Source organism: Ornithodoros turicata, chromosome 1, assembly GCF_037126465.1.
Source record: "Ornithodoros turicata isolate Travis chromosome 1, ASM3712646v1, whole genome shotgun sequence".
Lineage (NCBI taxonomy): Eukaryota > Metazoa > Arthropoda > Arachnida > Ixodida > Argasidae > Ornithodoros > Ornithodoros turicata.
The window spans coordinates 31,791,754-31,814,151 of record NC_088201.1 but is presented as its reverse complement, the minus strand read 5'-3'; the positions used below and the strand labels follow the sequence as shown (position 1 = coordinate 31,814,151).

At 46.0% G+C, this 22,398-nt stretch overlaps 1 protein-coding gene across 3 annotated transcripts in view; it reads left to right on the top strand.

Moving 5' to 3' along the window:
* Positions 1 to 22,398, top strand: part of LOC135377889 (adenylate cyclase type 2-like) — a 305,742-nt gene that overhangs the window by 197,318 nt on the left and 86,026 nt on the right. For all 3 annotated transcript variants that reach the window (XM_064610622.1, XM_064610624.1, XM_064610621.1), the window contains exons 3-4: positions 10,031 to 10,384; positions 10,623 to 10,772. In XM_064610622.1, coding sequence (XP_064466692.1) covers positions 10,031 to 10,384; positions 10,623 to 10,772 — 504 coding nt within the window. The remainder of the gene's footprint in view (positions 1 to 10,030; positions 10,385 to 10,622; positions 10,773 to 22,398) is intronic.

Here is a 22,398-nt window from a genome sequence, read left to right as displayed (position 1 = left end):
GCACGCTCCTAGCCAACCACCATACCGAGTGATATCATTCTGTGTCATGATTCGTTCAAAACAGGGGGAGGAGCCTATCTGGGACAAACATAATGTGTCCCAGATAGGCGCCTCCTCCCATTTTCAGAAAATAAGGACACAGAATGATATCATTCGTAATGACGGTTGGCTAGGAGCGTGCAATGCGGTGAAGGTCTGTTTTAACAGTGTACCACCATAGTGCTTACCACCGTAGTGCTTACCACCGTAGTGCTTACCACCGTAGTCCGCACAGAACTCACGGTCTGCGCTATGAGCCCTGTTCATTGTACGCCCTTGCAAAGGAGCACAGAGGTTTTTGTGTTCTCACACACAGCAGGAATAGAAGTGTTCTGCCTAGATGAAGTGGCATGAAGACAACAGGCGCGACAGAAAGAGGCGCCTCCTCCTGTTCTGTCGATCGCCTCTCCAATACTACTCGGAACGCGGATTATGTTTCAGTGCTTTATGGCTAACGATCTCAGACTCTCTGCAGGAAACGCGCAGCTTCTTAGTTCGCACGTTGTGTGTGACCTTCGTCAAATTACGGCGGCATAAAACGCTACCGCGGCTCTGACACGGCGCCATACGTCTTGCTGTGAGGGGATTAGTTTTGAGTGTCCGGGACGCGGAACCTCGGCCATTTCTGAAGTGATATTTTTTTTTTTTTTTTCAGTACGCTATGTGAGATTGTCAGAGCAACATGTGTGAGGAATATGAACCACGTCACGAGTGGGCGAATATGGAAAATACGCTACCGAAGTTGCGCGTTTTTCCTTACCACCCCTCAAGGCTCATTCACACATGCGTTTCAAAAAGCAGCGCCGCCTCAGCGTTCGCGGCGGGAAAGGTGAGGCAGCCGTGTTCGAAAGTAATGTTCGACTTTTTAAAAATCGGCGTAGAGTCATATGTAACTTTTTTTGTTTAAGGGCAATACACACCATTAGATTGTAAGACTGAAGGCTGCTCAAGATATCGAAAAAAAAAAAAAAGTCGCAAGGACACCAAAGGTTTTCACACTGCCCCGTGGGGAGGGCAAAGTGGAAAATACACATTATACCTTACGAAGAGATTGAAATTTGTTGTGTTTACAAAGGCCACATAAGGTGCAACCGCAGCTGGTCTGTTTTCCTGTGATAGGCTCTAACCATGATCTGAAATACCAAGGCAACGCGATTAGGTACTCCAATGAGGGACGTGCAGGAACGAGAATGTAAATGATTTCCCGCTTTGCCTCTTTCCGTTTTGTCTCAGGTGGTTCATCAACAAAAAATGTCACATGTCTGATACGAAGGCGAAAAGGGAAATTCCGAGAATCAGATATAACCTAGTGTCACTAATAGGGTGACTATTTAGTGACTCTAATATGACCAGGACAGCTGCGCTCACCAGTTACGAGTTATATTTCAGTGTAATGTCAGATTTTATGATAAGCTGCGGGTTTGCTATGCCGGTTCAACATTTGGTGCTAGTGGTGCTAACAACAAGCAGGATAACGAATTTTTCCGCTTTGGCCCACCAGACCACTCTGCTCCGCCTTCTCTTATTCTATGCTTGGACGGTCACAGAACACTTAGTATTCTCACTAAAATAAAAACATGCAAAGAAAATTCCACACACATTTCCCCAACACAGTCGTGAAGCAATTCAACACGGAGGTGGGCCTATAATACTTGACATCGGTAGGAGAGCCACGGTTAATAAATAGGCACAACGATGGCTGCTTTCCAGCAGGCACATTGTGCACCGAGTGCTACAGCATAGGTTCCTTGAGTTGTCGTCGACCTCAACTGTCGTTGAGAGGAGTTGTGAAAGATGAAGCTGAATACAGGATCAACGTGTTTCTGTCTTGTTGAGGGCACACTATACGACGTTATTGTTCGGTCTACATCGTCTCCTCCTCCTCCTCGTCATCATCATCTTCTTCTTCTCATATCTGGATGGATTCTGGAGCTATGTTGTTTCCTTGGTGGGCACCCGCGTACTTCCGAAGAGGTGACTTCTACGTGAGACGCTCTGGAATGACGTCGGAATAAATCATTGAAGAACAAACCAATGAAGAATAAATCATGTAAAAATCCACTTTTAAAAATAAGTTTTCAAGAACAAACTCTGTCAATATCCACGGCGGCAAAATCAACTCGTAGAAATATACTTCACGAAGTCAACTCTTCAAAATAAATCTTTCAAAATAAAACCTCTGTGATTGGTGGACGGCCAAAGCTCCCTACGTTCGCCTCGAAAAATAGTACGGCTGTCGTTGGGAGGGCCGAAATTCCCTATGTCGAAATTCGCGGTCCCGAAACAGAGAAAACGCTCCGACTGCTTCGCAAGATGATATGCCGTGTTTAACCGCTCAGCATCGCGAGTTTTGTATGTCTGCGGAAGTCGTTTTAGCCAATGAAAATCACATTGCGCCCGTTAGGCTTAGCTAAGCAGGGCGGATACGTTGGAAGAGCACGCTGGTTAGACATCCCAAACTCGTGAAGCTGAGCAGCTAATTAGTGATATCAGATGCACGCATATCATCTTGCGAAGCGACATTCGGGACGTTCCCTCCCTAAGCCTTTCTTTGATTTATTTTGGCAGTGTTTATTTGGAGGACGTGGATTTTTCTGCGATTTATTTCAGAAGGTGGATTTTCACGAGTGTATTTTCACGCGTGGATTTTTTATGTTTTATTTTTAATGATTTATTTCGGCGTACACCCGACGCTCTGACATGAGCGTCACTGTTTCCTCCAGTCTCTCAATTTCACATCAGTGTCGGAATAGCTTAATATCGTTTGACTATACCGCTGCCTTTTAAGAATGCGCACAGGAATGCGTTCTCTGTGCATTTTGTAAAATGGACACTGCATGATTATGTTAAGTTTGTCGGAGTGTGTGTGAAGTGTGTGAAGTTTGTTGAAGAAGTCGGCTTTCGAGAAAGGTATGGCGCTGAGCTTGGTCTTGCTTAGTGCTTCCTTGGCTGTTCTGTGTGTTACACTGCAGTGTTACACTATGGCCTGACTGTAATGCATCGTTGAGGTTGAGGTTGGGGGTGGTGAGGATTTTGTGCACCAGGTAATTCATATCACATCTTTTGATGATGACTTCTAGGGAGGACTTGGAATCTGTGCGTTTCCTCTCCACCGTATGCTGGCGTACTATAGTCCTGTATTGTATAACCTGTGCTTGACTCCAGAAAAAGTATTAGAGGCCATTCTCGCAAAGGTCACCAACCTGTGGGTTCCTAGGTCGGCATCAACTGCTTTTGTCATGGCGGAAGTCAAAGCGCCACCAAAAGCCATCATCGTCGCGCGAACCAGATTTTGACGTCCCACCTATGGCTACAGCCAAGCCGTAGTGCAACACCAAAACCTCATCCAGAAGCGCTTGACACAACTATAGTGCCAAATGGGCCCAGCGGGCTTCTGAGGCACACTTCGACGTGGCTGGTCTTCTCTCGAAGAAATAAGCCTCAACGCTTGTCCTTCATCCGCTCAGTTTGGTTATGCTTCATTGCACTGAAGGGAGAATAAAAATCTTCAGCCACATATTCTGCCTCCATTTGAGCATACATTATTGCAGATATGTCGATTGAAAGAAGCGAACGACCGTCGCACTTCACGTCGGCAGCTTCCATCCCACCACCAGTCACCTTCTCACTGGTCTATGTATAGCGGTTCCAAAAGCGCATTACAAGCATTGAACTACACCTTACCTGAACAGCAGTACAGAGACGAGCCATCTAGTTCTTGTGGGCTCCTGGCCTCTGCGGTGCGGCCTCGTCCGGTGCACTCGGGACGAGGCTGCAGCCGTACGACCCGTCCACCTGAAGGATTGGATACGTACAGACACACTATGCAGTCATGTCCCGATTATACGAACCCCTCCGTTCCCTCCTCCTATCGTCCGGATAACGAATTTCTGGGCTCGATGAGCGTGTTCTTCTCGATGAGCGTTTCGCCGCTGACAACAGCATTCCTACTTCTCATGTCGCCAAACCAAGTAAAATGCGCTTCTCCGAGTCCTAATGATATAGATATTCGCGCGCGTTTCAATTCTCATCATGAAGGAATGCCACTTCCTTGCCAGCCTTGACATTGAATGTCAGCGCTTCTTTGGCCCATACTTGCAGGCTAAAAATGTTTTCCTGACGGAAAAGTCGACGCTCGCACATCTACTTTTTGTGTCGAGTAAACATGGAACACCTCATTCACTTCTCGGGTATCATCCACGTCGTCTGTTCGCACAAGTCTGCGCCGACTGGCCTCGGGGCAATGAAGAGTCAAAAGGCGAACAACAGGCTTTCACGGATAAACGGGTTATGACTGCACATGCGTATGTATCTTTACTGAAGGAGACGCAAAGCAGACGATCGCTGCACTCGTTGACTGGATATGCAAGGACCATTGGCGAAGAGGGGTTGCAAACACCTCGCTCCTACACAAAGTTGACCGGAGTTCCAGCCTCCAAGCCAGGATCAACTCTACTTACCATCCGGCTTCCAACCCGAACGCCGCGTGTCATTGAATCATTGATACGCCGACTTAGCCTTGATGTCCCCTTTCGGTTGAGCGTTGCTCCATAAGCCTATGGAGGTGAACTCGCCAAACTGCCGCACTTGCGGCTAAGCGGAAAACGCATTCCGGTATTTCCGGGATATTTCCTTTTCATACTTATTCCATGCACCGCAGACTACATGAATTGGAGTACCCAGTTCTGATCGTGCCGGTACTGACGTCTCGATATTTTGCTGTTACTATCTATCCTAATATCCCTCCCCCCCCAAACTTTAACAATAAAATGGCGTACGTACATAGTCGATTCCAAGGTTAAACTTGAACTCTCAAACTAAATGTGAGAACATTATCTGCAGCGAGAGGTATCGGATGTATGTATTAGGCCTGTATGACTCGAATGTTTTTTCTCGTCCGTGTTTTTAACGGAGGCAAAACGGACCCATTGGAACCTACGGGGCTCGATTGCCCTTAGCTTCTATTTTTGAAGCAAACGGACGACAAAAACGGACATGTGAAAGAGCCCTTAGGAGTTAGGACAACCCTTCTCGTTGACTTCAAGTATAGATACATTTTCTGTCGAGGATACTTTCAATGAGCTTAGCCTCCTTGTATATGGAACGCTGATCTATGGCTCCTTTGGGAAGTTTTGAAATCGCTTGACTCTAGTCGCATGGCTGATGCGTTAGGGCATGCAGGGCTAATTGCAGCTGGCAGACAGCAGGGATGATCTTTTTCACAAATTCAAAATAGTTTAAATTCGATGCAAGACAGCTTTTCCTTTTTTCTTTTCGTTTGCTACGTATTTTAATCTCGACATTTTTCTTAAGTTGATTCGCAGCAATTCATGCGGACGTTGAAATGTCGAAAGCGCCAGCATCTTACAAATTTGTTTCCAGCGCTATAATTCATACCAAGTACCAGGGCAACGCAAACTATTTTCTGCGTCATGAATTCTTATGCATCTGTGTAACTTTTATGTCTATATTGCTGACTCATTAGACAGCTCATTAGGCCTTTAATTATGCACTCTTATGGAATGTTCGTAGCTAATGAACGTTTCCATCAGTCAAAACTTTTGTTTTTTTCTTTGTAATGCTTGGCGCTGCTTTCAAAAAATGACCTGCCTACACTTCGTTGTTCTCCATCGAGTCTCGCTGCTGACACAGTTTGATGCTGGTCCCAGCTGTGGGGACCTGCGTCACGCCTTTCTACGAAGATCTTGGTCTGACCTCGAAGGATCGAGGAACGTAACAAACGACGTCGGTCTCGACCACCACTTGAAGTTTGTAGACACAAACAAGAACATCGTCCTTCAGCACAGTTCGTAAAAATAAAACACACACTGAGGTATACTGTTCAGTAAGTTTTCAAATCATAAAACCTCACTGTAAAGAGCAGTGAACATTACATACAGATAACCATCTCTCCGACATATCCCGCTGGCAGCCACAGAGGTATTTCTTATTCTTCCTCCACACATGATAAGTACTCTACTCTTCTCTGCCTGCCTCGGGGCCACTACTTGGTTATGCAGGCATTTCTCTTTCTATTTATTTATTTATTGATACTACTGACCTCCTCCTAGGGACCCAAGTAGGAGTGGTAGTACAGCGATACAAGAAAATTAAAAAATGTACTGCTTGCGACACGGTTTTCTGGAATCGCCTGTCAGTGGTTCGGCAGCCCATATTCCCTTGGTTGCCCTCGAAAATGTTGTTCCGACATAGTGTTCAACGAAAGAGCATATGCTGCACGTGTTTATTACTCAAAATAAATGATCTTGCAACACGGAGACGTAAGATGGGATAAACCACGGGATGCTGATTTCAGACAAGCGTGTCGCACGTGAAACGTGTACAAACGTGAAACAAGGAAAATAATTATTCAAACATAGCAGGCGACATAGTACCTACAAATGGAAAATGAGTAAACAATGGCAGTAATTATGTACAATGGCGACAAAAGGCACAATACTCACGTGTGGCAAGCAAGATAATAATGACATGCAATGACATAACAACGACTTACAAACGATGCTAGGTGAGTCTGAACCCTGGAAACAAATTTTTCAACGCTTTTAGCTGACACGACATGTCCAGTGGGCTATTCCACTCCTTGATTGTACGTGAAAAACACAAAAAAGTCAACGAGTATACCCTGCACCTGTAAGGCATAATATTGAATTGATTAATATTACGTGTGGGGCGTCTGTCACACATAGAAATGTAACGGCTTGTGTCTATATTGAATTCACCATTTAACATCTTGTATACAAAGCTTTTAATCTTGTTACTCGGCGCCTTTTCTCCAACGTTTCAACACCTCTCTTTTTTTTAAATATATCAGACATTCAATGTCTTATCCTTGTCTTTATCAATGTCTTCAATAAAGACATTCAATGTCTTATCCCGGCGGCTTAGCGCCACATCCAGCAGTATTGCAGCGAACATCCACGGATGCATCATTTTTCCTAAAACTGATCAAGGGAAGTCCTGTAATCACGTCCTCGTCCATACATTCGACATACCGAATCAATCGTCAACCCATCTGGGCTGTTCGAGTACGTCAGTATTCCCTTCGGGCTGTGTAACGCTGTACAGACTTTCCAGTGTCTTATTACTGTGCGGCCCCGTTGTTCTTTGCTTGCTTCGGTTGTGTAATAGTGACCAGCACCTTGCCTGCGTAGAATCGTGCTTGTCTCTAGCAGCGTCCACTTGCTTATCCGAGTGCGGCATTACGATCAATGCACACGAAGAGCGAGTTTGGAGCCATATCGCTCAACTTCCTCGGCAATCACGAGGGACAGCTTTGCACCACTCATGACAAGGGTCTTGGCCATCGAAAACCACCGCTAACGTTAAACTTGCATACGCATTCCTTGGTCTTGTTACTTTCTGTCGCCGATTTCTGCCCCATTGCGCTGCCACCTTACAACCCTCGTATACAAGGCCTCAGTTCGGTAGGCAATTCGGCCTTTTACCATCGCCGTTCTAAATTACAACGGCTTCTACTATTCTGGAAACATATCTCGTAAGGTTTGTATATAAATGAGAACTCTCCAGGCGTCGAGGCTCGTACGTCGATCATCCAACAAACCGCTTCCGCCTCGTATACCAGTTACGCTATGTCATGTGTGCGGCTCGTGCGTCACGCCGCCTCTCATTCTCTTTTTTGTAGGAGTTAAGAGTGGTCAGCCAATTGCATGGCTAACCACACTCTACCTTTCACTCTACCTTTCACTCTATACCACAGTCCTCCACGGTACTCCTCTGGCGAGAACCATTCGAGCCCGTCGCCTTCGTAGCTGTCTCTGTGCCTGCTCTGTGGGCCGCGTTGCTATATATACCTGGCTCTACCTGCGCACACTTTTTCTACGTCTTCCTGCAGTCCACGACGTTGCATAAGCTGCAATATTCGCACCGCATTACGAAACGCAGCATAACTCTGTGACTTAGTAAGACGAAGTACGAATTTTTCGGTCGTTGCCTCGGCACCTGTTGCGCCTCTCGCTTGGAATGCTACGCGCTTTCGCTCCGTGTAATTCACGGCACAGGTCTCGTCTTCGGCAGCGCATCTGCAACTTCGCTGCACGTCTAGGCCACGCCTCACCACTCTTTTGCAGCAGTTCTGGTCCGCCGCTTTGGCTCAGTTTTACGAAGGGCCGCATTTCAGTACCGCGTCGTGTAAACCATCGGCAGCGCATCTTGTTCTCCCTCGTCCGAGCTTGTCTTTGCTCGCCTCCAATTGTTAATACGTGACTGTCTTATGTATCATCGCCGCTCTTCCACGAGTGAGCTCAAAGATCGCGGGTGCGATACCGACCGAGGGCGGTAGCAATGTGGGGGAGGTAAGCACCGTGTGTCGGAGATTTCCGGCGCACGTCAAAAGAACCCCAGGTGGTCCAAATTATCCTCAGTCCTACCCTGCGGCACGTGCAACATGTCGCCACACTGCCTAGACTAACCTTACGTGTAATGTCACGGTACCATTATTATTATTCCACGAGTGAGAGATGTATCGCGTGATAGAGCAGATCGTGACGACGATGAAGATGAGCGATAGCCGACGCGCGGCAACCTTTCTTTCTCTCTCTGCTGAAAAGCTCTCGAGAATACCTTGCTCTCTGGGGCATTACAGGAAGACCGAGCAGTCCTCATGGATCCAGGACAATTGCTCACCGGACAGTTGCTCACTGGACAATTGCTCACCACAGAACCGCTGAAGCCGGACAATTGCTCACCGCCTCTTTCACCGCACGTATATGTAACTTTATTTCGCGGTTTTATGTGATGTGATTTTATTTATCGTTTATGGTGCTCATAGACTTGACTTTTTATTTGTAAGTTGATCTTGGGTGTATTCGAAATAAAGTGATCGAAATCCCCATTTCAAAACAAACTACTGTAAATAAATGTTATCTGGCTATACAATGCACAGTTGTGCTCGGGAAACTGCCAACAGCGAACTTAGACTAACCTGGACATAGCGGTGCAAACACTGAACTTGGACAAACCTAATAATAAACTGACCACCGTACTGTTCAGTCGTCTCCGCCCTACTAAGCCTAACGGGAGCTAAAATGTGGCTTTCGTTCGCTAAACCGACTTGGACAGATATAGAAAATTCGTTAATTTTAGTGGTTAAATAATGATGTGATTTTAATATTTCCCGTCTCGTGCCTTGGAAGATCCTGGTGACGCAGGCATGAGCGTACCGAGAGGGGGACAAGGTCACTTTGCAAAATTGCGCACTCTTTATTCATAGGTCATGATTATTTTCTCAGAGTCATCATAATATGAACCTGTGAACACCCGCACAGTCCGCAGCGTCCGTCTCCAGGGAAGGAGGTGACGTGGTTGCACGCTTTGCCCCCCTGGAAGCACTTTGCTGCCCCCCCCCTTGGGAAATAATCATCTAGGAACGCCCCATGGACGCAGGTCCTGACAAAGGTGATTCAGGTGTGCCTTCAAGTGGACGACCTCTCGCCTCACCCTCTTCACTTGTGGATTCCTAGATCTATTTGAAGCAACTTACACAGCTAAAAAAGAAGTTCAGCTAACATAAAAAGGTCAAGCGCCAGAAACGCGAAGTAAAATCACAATATAAGTGTGGTGAAAGAGGCGGTGAGCAATTGTCCGACCTCAGCAGTTTTTGGTGAGCGACTGTCCGGTGAGCAACTGTCCGGTGAGCAATTGTCCGCGCCCCGTCCTCATCGGTCCTGTCTAGACACGTTCTGATCTGACTTGAGGGGAAAACGGCCATTCTGTGACGTATATGCAATGTGTCACGAAATGCGTTTCCCATTTTGCAGAAATGAGAAGACAGAATGATATCGCCCTGAATTGTTGTCGGCTGTTACAACTGGGTGTTAAGTAATGAAATTGTGTTTTGAAAGTGATGTTATGATAACGCAATGCCTATGCTGAACTTATAATAGTGTAGACAAGCTTATCACACATGATAGCCATGAGAAAGTAACTGTTCCCTTAACGCTTGTTTGCGCAGGAATTTGGCTCAGGTGCAGACCGTTTCATCTGCCTGTGCGTGGCCCTTTCCATCGTCGTATTACTTCTATTGACGTTGCTGCCACTGGAAGCTGTTTTTGACCGTTGTTCCCGAACCGTGGCATTCATTGTGTGGACCTTGCTAGTGGCTGTGACTACTGTTTGGACCTTTCTGAAGCGGCGCGTGACTACGGTTGACGCTCTTCCCGCAATTTTCGTCACGGTCTTCCTTCTGCACGCTGCTCTTCCATTGCGGCCTGCAACTGCCATTGCGGTGGGACTTCTTACATCTGTAAGCCATCTCACCGTTGCTGCAATGTTGGCTAATGCCGACAGGAATCACTTCTGGTGCGAGGTACGACATATAAAGTACGCTTCAGCGAGGGCTTGCCGATTGTTACGATAGCAGCAAGTTAGGAACCCTTGACAATGCATGTTGCTGACGCAGTGACAGACGTGACAGCTTTACAGTGCAATCGAATTCAAAAGTCCCTGTCAGAATAGCAACATATTCCTACAGCGTGCGTGTAATTTCAGATTTTAGATCAGAATGGTTCAGATCAGGGAATGGTTGATGATTCATTTCTTTTCAGATATGTGCAAATATTGTCTTTTTGGCCGTGGCGACAGCTGTAGGGTGGTTCCACCGACACTTGAGAGAGGCTGGTCAGGCCCAAAGCTTCTCCTCAACTCAAGAATGCATCGAAGCACGGATCAAGCTCGAATATGAAAAGGAGCAACAGGTCGGCTACGATACTTATTTTCTTACTTTTCTGCTCACACCCGCAAGGTATTTGTGTGTATGAGGTCAATGATGAATTGATGATACATCGTGTCCCAAGCCATCCCAAGCCATTGCAGAATTGAACAAGCACCTTGACTCACTTGTTTAAAAAAAAAATTGTTTGCCGCGACCTGCACAGGACGAATATTCAGCGCCGGGCTGCGGGTGTATGCGTGCGGAGAAGCCATTCATAGACCTATAAGCAGGCTTTGTCGTACCCGGAGTGAAACACGAAGGTGTACCCGTGTTGGTTTAGGTATCTATGTCCTGGTGTTCTCAAGGTCCTCTGACTGTACTCGATGGGTGCATCACTGCCACGGACTATTGGACCGTGGAGGACCACGTGCGCACAGTGATTTGTCTAGCTATATCCAATCTTCCAGCTTTAGTCGTGACGCTACCCACAATTGAACATCTGTATGCAATAAGGGGATAAGTCGAATAATCCCTTTTTTACTATTTTGTTGCAATGCTATCTGCATACCAGTATGTACCTGTCAAAGAAAATTTAGGACCGTATTGCGATTTATTGACTCGCTATAGGAGGATAAGAAACGGGAAATGCATGTGTGTCAATGGGATGGACAGCCAGATAAGGCCCTTTTTCTACACACGCATATAAATGGTGTAGCTTATATTTTGCTACGATGCGGAAATGAAATGGACGAGAGCCTGAATCCAACGAACTGCTTTATTCGCGCTCGCTAAAACGGTGCGTCTCGTAGTGGCACTGACGATGCTGCCGCTGCAAGCGTTAAAAGCCCTGTGCTAGAGTACACGGAACAGAAGACACACATACACACCGGCACTGAACTGAAAATCACGTTTTATTGCTGCTTAGAGCGCTCTTATACTTCTTCTTCTCCCTTTTCCCTCCGCTTATGTAGGATACCGCGCTCATAAGAGTGTTGTTAAGCAGAAATAAAGCGTGGTTTGTCACTTCACTGCCGGTGCGTGTGTCTCGTCTCTTTCGTGTACTCTAGCACGTTTCTTTTTTAGCGCTCTTAAAATGTATTACCAACCCAGGCGGGTTTTAACGTCCTTGCTTCGTTTTCTCCCATAGGGCTTGACGCTAGAGCCCTGCACTATCCGCGGATGGAAGCGGATATCCGCGGATATCCGCAAGATACTTGCGGATTCGGATGAAAATTTAGCACTTCCTGCGGTGTGCGGATCGGTTGCGGATGACTAGAGGTCGGATGCGGATGGGATGCGGATGTGAAAGCAGCGGATCGGTAGCGGATCGGATGCGGATATACCGCGTGCTGTAACTTTTCGACCAGCAATTTATTTGTATTGCGCGCCGACAGCGAGCGCATGCTCGGGTTCACCTTTGGCCATGCACGGCCGAGACGAGAGAGGAGGCAAGGCATTCTGGCATCTCGAACCACGCGAGCACCGGCGAGGTAGCGTTCCACGCGTTCCAGAAGTCTCTCCATATCGCGTTTGTTTACCTTTGCTTGTCGTCGTGAGTCCTTCCGTGACAGCATGGAGGCATCGGAAATTATACCAACATGCTTCCTTCGGTGTTTACGCGTCCTTCGAAACGTGCGGATTTTTGCGGATCGGATGCGGATGGTGCGTTTTGCTCAGCGGATCGGATGCGGATGTAAACTGTTGTGTATGCTGCGGATGCGGATCGGACGCAGATAACGTGTGCGCGGATGCGGGTCGGACGCGGTGCCAAAAATGTCATCCGCGCAGGGCTCTACTTGACGCTGTTCTCTTTGGCCACTGCACAAAACTTGCTGTGGGGTTCAGGGTTTTCGGACTTGTAGGCTCCAGTGATGGAAAACTGAGCAAGAAAAGCCATGCTTTGATGACTGGTTGGATCGTTTCCTATGGTGTCGAGATTACATGGTGGTGGTGGTGGTGATAGGACTCGCCGTTGTCGGCCTCACAGAGGTGGGCAACGTCACGACTGACGCCCTCCAGGGCGGAAAGTGCGTCCTGGGCCGACTTCTAGGGGAACTGTGCCGACATATGTCTGAAAGCGTCTGAGGAAAACCCAGGAAACCCCAGACAGCACAGACGGCACCGGGATTCGAATCCGGGTACCTCCCAGATTACATTCCATCGCGGGTTACCAACCCGGCAACAAATTAAATTAAACAAATCCACCGTGCAGCTGTCTTTCGTGAAGCATCCGCGCGAACCAACGCGCGAAGCATCTGTGTAATGCGGTGAACTCCATCCTTACCCAGAGGTAATTCGCCATTGGAGCCACCGAATAGGGTTCCTTATTGAGTGACATTATTCGATATGAGGACGTTTTGAGGCCATTTCAGCCATGTCCCAGGTCTGCGTGAAAAAAGTTCAGGGCGCGGGGTTGTTGTTTTTCTGTGCATCGTTGTTTCCCCTCAAAGTCCACAAGGAAACACAGATGGGATACAAATTGTTTTCATGAAAGGGCAGCTTGATGTTACAACACTGACAGCATGGGACGCAAGCGAAAGCTGCCTAACGATTATGTAGAGGAATACCAAAGTTCTGAGGTGTCACGTCGCCAGTTGATCGTGGCATAGATGTCGCTATCTGCACGGTTCCGCCTGGGTCCCGCAACAGTGCAACATTAACAGTGAGTATTTTGGGGAGGTATAGCGTCTCATTCTTTTTGTGAATATGTCGTTTCACAGCGGTAACTTTTTCTCTGAACTTCGGATGTTAACAGAAATAGGATAATTGACCAATAAAAGAGGTAAAACTCCGAATCCTCGGAACATATAATCTCCGAAAATCACCCTCCGAACATGCCGAAAGATAAACTCTGGAAACCCGGAACCCTATTAGCTACCAAAGGAGGTCCTAAGCCCCGCGAATAAATAATTCTGCCCTAATTGTGACCCAAAACCACGTGTTCCAACTTCCAGTCCCTAGTACGTCAGAGTCCCCGTATTCAGCTCGTTGGTGGTTATTTCAATGTCGTGTGGAAGACTGTCTTGCCTGAGGTCTCCCGGCAGACATCGCGGGTTAAAACCCGGCTCAGGACGGTGGCAACTTGGTGGAAGGGTACAAGTTGCTCAGACACGCCGTCTTCCGCGAGGGACGTTAAATGTGGTATGCCGTGTGTCGAGATTTCGGCGCAGGTGGACAAAATTAATCCGCAGACCCGACCACTGTGGCGTCGCTCATGATCGCAGATGTCTCGCTACGTAAAGCCCCGAATTATTATTATCTTCTGGCAGACTTTGCAGACGGATGTCGGCACAGTTCCCCCTGAAGTCGGCCCAGAACGCATACTGACCCCCTGTCCCCCACTCCGTCCCGCTGTCCTCCCTTTATCTGTCCACGTCTGTACGCCGCTCATAGCCACAGTTGCTTCGCGGTGCTAACACGGAATTAAAAAAAAACAATTCCTCTACGGAATCAAGGAGTCAAGAACAATTGAAAGTTTCGGACACTAAAAGTGTCATGTCACTGCTCCTTTACCGTGATGCGCGCAGGCTGTCATTCATCAGGTACGTCATTAGCTTATGTATTATCGCTGGGCGTGTATTCTGCCTGAGCTGTTCGCATCGTTGAAGAGTGCATACGTAGTTACCGACCTAGCTGCCGACGTTGATGAGTTCATCAACGTCGTCGTCTCATCTCATCGTCATCATCTATTGTTGTTGTTGTTGTTGATGAGTTCATGGAGAAGTTCCACATGGAACGGCAGTACTGACTTACTGAGGAACACTTCTAAAACTAAACTCTAATTCTAAAAGCTTTAACAACCAAGTTCGAATCTAACAAACAAACAACTTTATTGTGAGATGATGAATGGGGAGTTTCATCGCCAGGGGAAGTTTGTAGCTATTCTCACTGCCAGACTCGCAGAAGTCCAAATTAACACGGGTTAATGTACCACCAGACTGAAAGCGGATTTCGAGTTACGCTAAAAAAACAGAACAAAGTGCCAAACGGAGCAAACAGAGAACTGGAAGAATGCAACAAAACTCTAAGCATTCAAACAAGTGTGTTTGAAGAATACGTGGAGCAAAACCTCATTGGGGTGAACTAAACAACCTGTCGCTCGTGTAACGCAATGGTAATGTGATCGGTCACTCTTGAGTAGCGGCTCTCATCGTCTATACCGCCCTCTCAGTGACATTGTCCAATTGTGAGCAGAACAAAATAGAAAAGGAGTGGAACCTTTCCTGGCCCACAGGGGAATAATTAGGGCTCGGAAAGAACAAACACATCGAAAATACGATTAGAAGGAAGTCTACGTGTCTTCCACGAAATCTCTAGTGCATGCCACGGTCTGAAACACCTAATTGCACCATACAACTTCTGTACAACTGTTCTGCTTACTAGCGTTCTTTTCTCTTTTTCACCTGAACATTAGAACACCACCACCAACAACTTTATTTCGGTGATGGTTGGGGTATGCTACTATGTATGCTTAGGTGTGTCGCTATACCTATGCTTCTGAACATCAGAAGCGTACGTAGTACCACGGTCACTCAATACTCTTTAAGGTCAGGAAACTCGCGCGAGAACTTCAGTTCGGCGGCCGAGCGGAGAGTGGTGGCGCGGCGATCGTCCGGGGGGAGACTTTCGTGTCTGCCGGTGCCTGCGCGTATGGCTTGCAGAGTGTTTCTATGAGTGTTTGGAAGTGTACACTCTTGCTTTCTCTGAGCTTGCGTTTTGAGTGCGTAAGCAGAGGTTCCTTTTTAAATATCCTTGACGTTTATTGCGATCTTTGCACTCTGTTCGTATGTAAGAATGATCTGCACATATAAAGGAGACATCGCCTGATTCGAACGCGCAACATTTCGTGATGATTATATGTTCTTTATTGGAGGGGAGCCTTAACTTGACGAGGACTGAATGAAAGTACTTTTTCTTTGTGTAAAAAATAGAGATGACTTGGTCTACGGGAAACATTCGGTTAGATGTACTGCGATGAGCGTGGTTTGTTGAGCCTTCAAGTTGTTCACTGTGTGATATGAGTAGCATCAGACACTAAGAACCGTAAAATTTTCAAATATACGTCATTCAACATGATATTTATACAATAACTCGCCTTGGGGTATAACTTGGGGGAAAAAAAGATGTAATGCCAAGTCGGCTTAGTAAACGAAGTCCGCTCATACCTAGTTTTTGTTGCACCGGAAGCAGGCAAAAGGAGGGGTGATGTTTTTCTCTTTTTATCTATTAATTTTTTTTTCTTTCTGTAATGCTCCTGCAAGGCGTCAAAAGCTTCTGCGGACAATAAACTACGACTCTAGAGCCCATTCATGGCCGTGTATAGTGCTAAAAATATACAGTTTCCTTGTCTTCATCCTGAATTTGAAGAGAAAGGCTAAGATAAGAGATTTTGTCTCCATCCCCCTGCTTATTTCTTTCCATTTTTATTTATTTATTTATTTTATCATTATTATTATTTTGTGTTACCAGATACCACCGTGTTGTTCTCGTAAACGTAGTTTTTGGGCAAGCCCAAAATTTCCTTCTGTCCTCCCAAGTAAAACTCCATTCCACATTTTAAATAGTTTGCTCAGTGAAATGTCCTGGAACTGATCTGACTCATATGCCGAGGCTGTCTACAACGCGATGATAGTGTAGCGGTTGAGTTTGACATCTGAATCTTGTCAGCCAAATTCTACAGTTGGAAAGCGCTATCAGGCCACACCTCAGCAAGAGCAAATTCTATCGTGCTAATTTAATAACCCGGCTTGAATCCTGTTGGAATCGGCAAAGGAACATATCATTTCCTCCGTACAGTGTATTCGTCCAAACTACATTCAGGAGGCACCAATCACTGTACCTGCTCGTTTTGTTGCGATCTCTCACATCGAGTTTTCCCATCATCTCTTCCCAAAGTGTGTAAAAATTGCTATCTACGATACGTTAGACCTTGTGCATGGCACTGCACCACATCAAAAAACAATATAAGCTATTTCCTCGCCGAAAACGATCGAGGCATACTATTTATAGCATGTGTATCCCTCGGCTCTCATACCGCCAGATATCATTTTAGACGATTAAAACACAGGATTTCTATGCGTACTTCTTCTGAAGTCTTATCTGTCTGCGCTGAAATAGAATCACCTCGTCATTTTATCTCTGTTCAAGTTACAACAAACTGCTACGAGGAAAACAAGAAACTCACATAGAAGGTATAGCAGGACCTTGGAAAATCAAAAGTGATGAATCACCTCGTGTCATAGTCAAGATTTATTTGTTGTTGGAGAATCGCTTCCTAGGGTGCGTTCCAATACCCCGGTTAGTCGACTGCATAGCGGTCTAACCGGAAGTGCCGCCATGTTAAGTCTCGTTCCAAATCTCGCCAAGTCCGCTATTCAGTCGGCAACCGCCTAGTGCGCATCGATGCAGCCTGTAGTTATACGCCTGACCATCTGACAGCCGGGATGGCTGACAGCGGGAAACGCTAGTACCTGCTGCGCTTGCGCCGTACGCATTTCTTGCGTGAGCAACAAGATGGAGCCACAGGCGCCTCGGCTAGGCAAGCCTGTTCCAATAGTGACAAGCAAAGGGGTCTACTCAGCTGCCTAGTCAGGCGGCTTCGCGGGCGCGAGCTGCGTTCCAATACCTCGCGGCCGCGAAGCCGCCTGACTAGGCAGCTGAGTAGACCCCTTTGCTTGTCACTATTGGAACAGGCTTGCCTAGCCGAGGCGCCTGTGGCGCACGCAAGAAATGCGTACGGCGCAAGCGCAGCAGGACTGTAATGCGCTAATTTATAGGACATCGTGCATAAACTGTCACCTTCACAGCTAAACATGTGTTGCAACTCTGTACGCAGTTTTAAAAAAACATACCACTATTTGCAACTTTACATTTAAAGCCAGCAGAAACAACGGGCACGCTGGTACTGTCAACGCGCGTCTCCATCCCGGCTGTCAGATGGTCAGGCGTATATGTCCAATGCGTTTCGCCCTTAATTAGACTGCATCGATGCGCACTAGGCGGCAGCCGACTGAATAGCGGACTTGGCGAGATTTGGAACGAGACTTAACATGGCGGCACTTCCGGTTAGACCGCTAGGCAGTCGAGTCGACTAACCGGGGTATTGGAACGCATCCCTAATCTTACCGCGTTGTCTGCACTCAGCAAACCTTGCGAGAGAGGAACAGAAATAACATATGTAATCGGCACAATGCAAGCGGCGCATTGGGTGTAACCGCATTTATGTTCCTTGTTCAATGGTTTTACTGTACATTAGCATGCATGTTAATTTAAAAAATCCCGTCTCCCAATTTAAACAAATAATGTGATAGTGCTTGATCGGCTATGATCCGTTTCCTCAGCTGTTCACAACGGCGCTCCTGTAATTTCCGGGAAACGGAAAAATCGTCCCCGGTGGGAACCTGGGTTAGAGCCGGGTCCTAGGTTAGTTTTCAGGGTTAGGTTAGTTTAGGCCAGGGATGGGCAGTATTTCAATGCATTGTAATTAAAATACTATTTAAAATATAAATACATGTATTTATATTTTGTATTTAAATACAGACTCGCAAAATGTATTTATAATTATATTTAAATACCAATTTTCGGGTATTTATTCTTGTAAATACTTTATAAATACTCCTAAATACAGTATATACTGACCCTTAAGCTGCTTTGCATTTTACCTTTCGGGAAGAAGGGTTAGTTTGGGGCGCAGTTATGCCGTGTTTGCGCTAGCATGCGCATGCAACAAACCATTTTAGATGACAAGTTTCTCACTGTTGTTGCGGACAACGGTCGCGGCTACCCACCTCGTTGTACAAAGCATCTTCGTCAAATTTAATACAAGCATTTGTTCATGGGCACCTGAGGAGATGCTTTTCTTCTTAGCGAATTCGATTGTTATGGCAAAACAGAAGATGCCTAAAAGATGCTGTCTTCGAGAAACTTCTAATATTAAAATCGCAGTGATGATCTAACAAATAAATGCTATTGTTCGTTGCTGATTTGTTGTTATAATCATCGTTATTTCTGTAATTCCAGATGTCATTTTCCTCACAGTATTTATAATAGTAGTTGCGGTATTTAAATACTGTATTTATATTTTGTATTTAGATACTGATGCTGAAAAGTATTTATGAAGAGTATTTAAATACCCCTTTCAACAAAGTATTTTGTATTTATATTTAAATACGCAGAAAATGTATTTATGCCCATCCCTGGTTTAGGCTTGTTTTTGACAGTTCACCGTCCACAGACCATGGCATCGTCCTCACCACATTATAACTGGATATTCCGAAATCCTAAGCTGTTTGGAGCAGGCATTTGATCGAAGACCGCTTGGTCGAACGCCGTTCTATCGAAAGCCGGTTGATCGACGCCGTTTGTTCGAAAGACGGTTTTTCGAAGTTTCGAAGGGAGTTCGAAGGTAGCAACGTGTCCTTAGCACCTCTTTTTCTGTAACTTTTGACTCGAGCATATGGAGCATGAGGCAATCAGTGTCCTCTCCTTTTTTGTTTGTTTGTTTCTTGCTTTTTTTTTTCAGCTAAAGAGGGGAGACCACTGGTTATTTGCAGACCTTTGTCATTCACGAATAGCACAGCCTTCTGGCTTTTTACTCTCTCCGTCCGAAAGGAAATAAAATCGAATAAAATTAAATTGAATTGAATAGAACAATGCGGAAGTATCTCGCGTAGCAGTAAACCGCATACCGAAGAAAATGTCTTCAAGTTGGGAGGAGCCAATAGTCTGTGCTTCCTCTGGGCACCCTTTTCATTGCTGGGATCCGAAATGGGATAGTGATATATGCACGAAAGGCACTCGAAGTTTGAATGCTAAGAAGGAAATTTCGCCATAGTATAGAATACAGATATTGTATTAACAGCCATATAAAACTTTAGTTCAATCTTGTATAGAGTATGCATCTGCTCCAAACGAAGCAATAAAAAAATCAATCAAACGACCGCTGCCGTTTCGATCAAACGGTGTTCGATCAAATGGCTTTCGACCAAATGTCCCGCGTTCGATCAAACGGCTTTCGTTCTTGCGGAGACGATTTCTCCGGGGGACATTTTTACCTGGGGACGGTTCTTCCTGGGGACATTTTTTTCCGGGGAGGAAAATCCGGCATCTCGGGCGAGCTTTGATTATATGAAACGACTTCTCCGTCATCATTCCTTCATTTGGCAACTAGCGCTCATATTCATCTCTGGAAACCCCAGTTTTGTAATTGCATCTGTGTTGCCCTTCAACAATAGCGATTTTCCTAAAATATGCATAAATTTGGCTCACATGGTGTCCAGTTCTTCAGCTTTTCCACGACCGAATTTCACGTTTTCAAGTTTGGATTGAATTAACTGAGACCTCAGCATCCAACACAACGAAATCTGGAGTAAAAATTTACGCTTCAGAAGTTCTTCTAAAAAAAGAAAAGAAAGCATATATTATCCTGTCCCACATAATAAGGAGGCCGAACTGCACTTTTTTGCAACACTCAAACAAGAACCTGTTTTGTTGTCAGGTGACCATTGTTATTATTTTTCTACTCTGTGTCCTTCTATTTTTTTGTCGAATCGTTCCTCTTGGCGTCCAGAAGAAAAAAAAAAGACTGCGTTGGGAATATCGCGACTCCCGCTGCGAGGCCTTGCCGCTCGACCATTCCATATCTTCTTTGGTTGGTTTCCGTGTGTGGACCCGAAGCCTTTATCGCCCTTCACATCCTTTGTACGGTTTTGCAAACTAGCCCACCAGAAGAAAGGGAGTCCCCTGTCACTGGGGTTGTCGACTGGCACAACTTTTCTGAGCGGGTGTAAGGTGAAAGAAAAAGAAGGGAGAACATGGGGGAAAGGAGCCTTTCAAATATGTTACTGAAGTTTCCGGGTAATAATAAGAAGTCTGTTGTTCTACGACGGAAATTTTGAAAAGTCTTTTGCACCAACGCCTTGTAAACGAATTCAGATATTTGATAATGCTTACTCACCAGAAATATACATATCAAAATGTCATTTTTGCATGAATAATAGAGTTATTATCAAGGTAAATAGCATGTAAGCGAGTGCAGAAAAAAAAAAAGGAATACCGTTTCGACCACTAGATTTTCCAGGCTGGCATTGTAAGCGCTGTGTGTAGGCAATGTTTATCGCCTAATTTACAGCCGCTGGTAGATCCAGTCGAGAGCCTTTGAGATACCGGCATCCGTACTATCCGATCACACTTGTACGTCGACATACAGTAAGTATGCACTAGTAAAACAACACGAAGAGCAACGAAAAATTCCATAATCAGTCAGTACCGGCGCCAGTAACTTGTGAAAACAAAAATTGTAGCATAAATATATAACAACAAAATAAAAATAAAGTACTCAAATAGCAATAGGAGACAAGCAAAAAGACGTGAATGTCTCGAATCGAACTGCGGACCTTTCGTGGCAAAGTACGACACTCACGACGTACGAAGACGACATACACGAAGTACGACACATCATGAACCAGCTTGTCTGCGCCCTCTCTCTGTTGTCGACTTTACCTCTAGACAAACAGCGCAGAGGGCGCGGGCCGCCTTATACTCGTGAGGTCAACCATGCACAATTGGGATTATTTCGGGAGTCGGAGGCGAACGGCGTGATAAGGGCGGCGAGCGTGGCGCCATCTAGAATCGGGGAAATCGTGAATCGAAGTTGCTCCCCGACTGGTATGGCCTCTTGATCTCTCATCCAGTTTGGCACTGATGATGTCCGTCGCATGATGGACAAAACGTCTGAGTAAAACTTGATTTTTTGTTACGTTAAGTCGGAGTTCTCTACTTTTTTGTCCAGCCAAGTTCCTGTAAGGTGCGTGTCGTGAGATGCGCGTTATGCAGGCGTGCATCGTCCTGTAGGAGGAGGACCCCTTTGGTGACGAGGCCCGGCCGCTTTTGCTTCAGTGCCTTATGCACATCCCTGAGAACCTGGCAGTAATATGCACTATTGATGGGCAGTGGGCTGTACCAAACCAGAAGTACCACTGGGCAGAAAATCAACATGAACAACGCCAGCCTTGTCCCAGAAAACCGTGGCCATGACCTCACCCGCAGACGGGGTGCTTCGGAACTTCTTGGGAGCTGGCAAGCCCGGATGCTTCCACTGTTTTGATGCGCGTTTAGACTCAGGAGTGAAATGGTGCACCACTCAAACGCTTTGCTGCGGCTAAGTGTATCGTGGCCATACAGAGTCTGAAGTATTCTGTGAATTTCAGATGACTTTACGTCTTCATTCAAGAGAAACTTTATGACAATTCGCGGTTCGATGTGCGCGCTCACCTCGTTGTCGGCCATCTTGTCCAGCACGTGTCTTCTGTTTTGCACAAACTTTGGACCACCACGTGGTGAACACGGAGGCCTGTCGCGTGTGAAAATGACGAAAAAGAAGCAGCGCGAGCCATTTGTACACTCAGGAGACAGAAAATCCCGGTTTGACTTGAACACCCCTCGTAGATAGAACCACCGCGCACTGGGAGGCCGATAAACTCGGTAGAAATTTCAGCGCGAGAAATGGCTTCGGAGATATCCCCCTCTCCCACTTGCGAATGACTCGGGGCTCCGACATGCGTATTTGTCGTTCATTTGACTTACTGTCCAACATATATTTTTTCATTCGAATATATATATATATATATATATATATATATATATATATATATATATACCGGGTGTTTCAG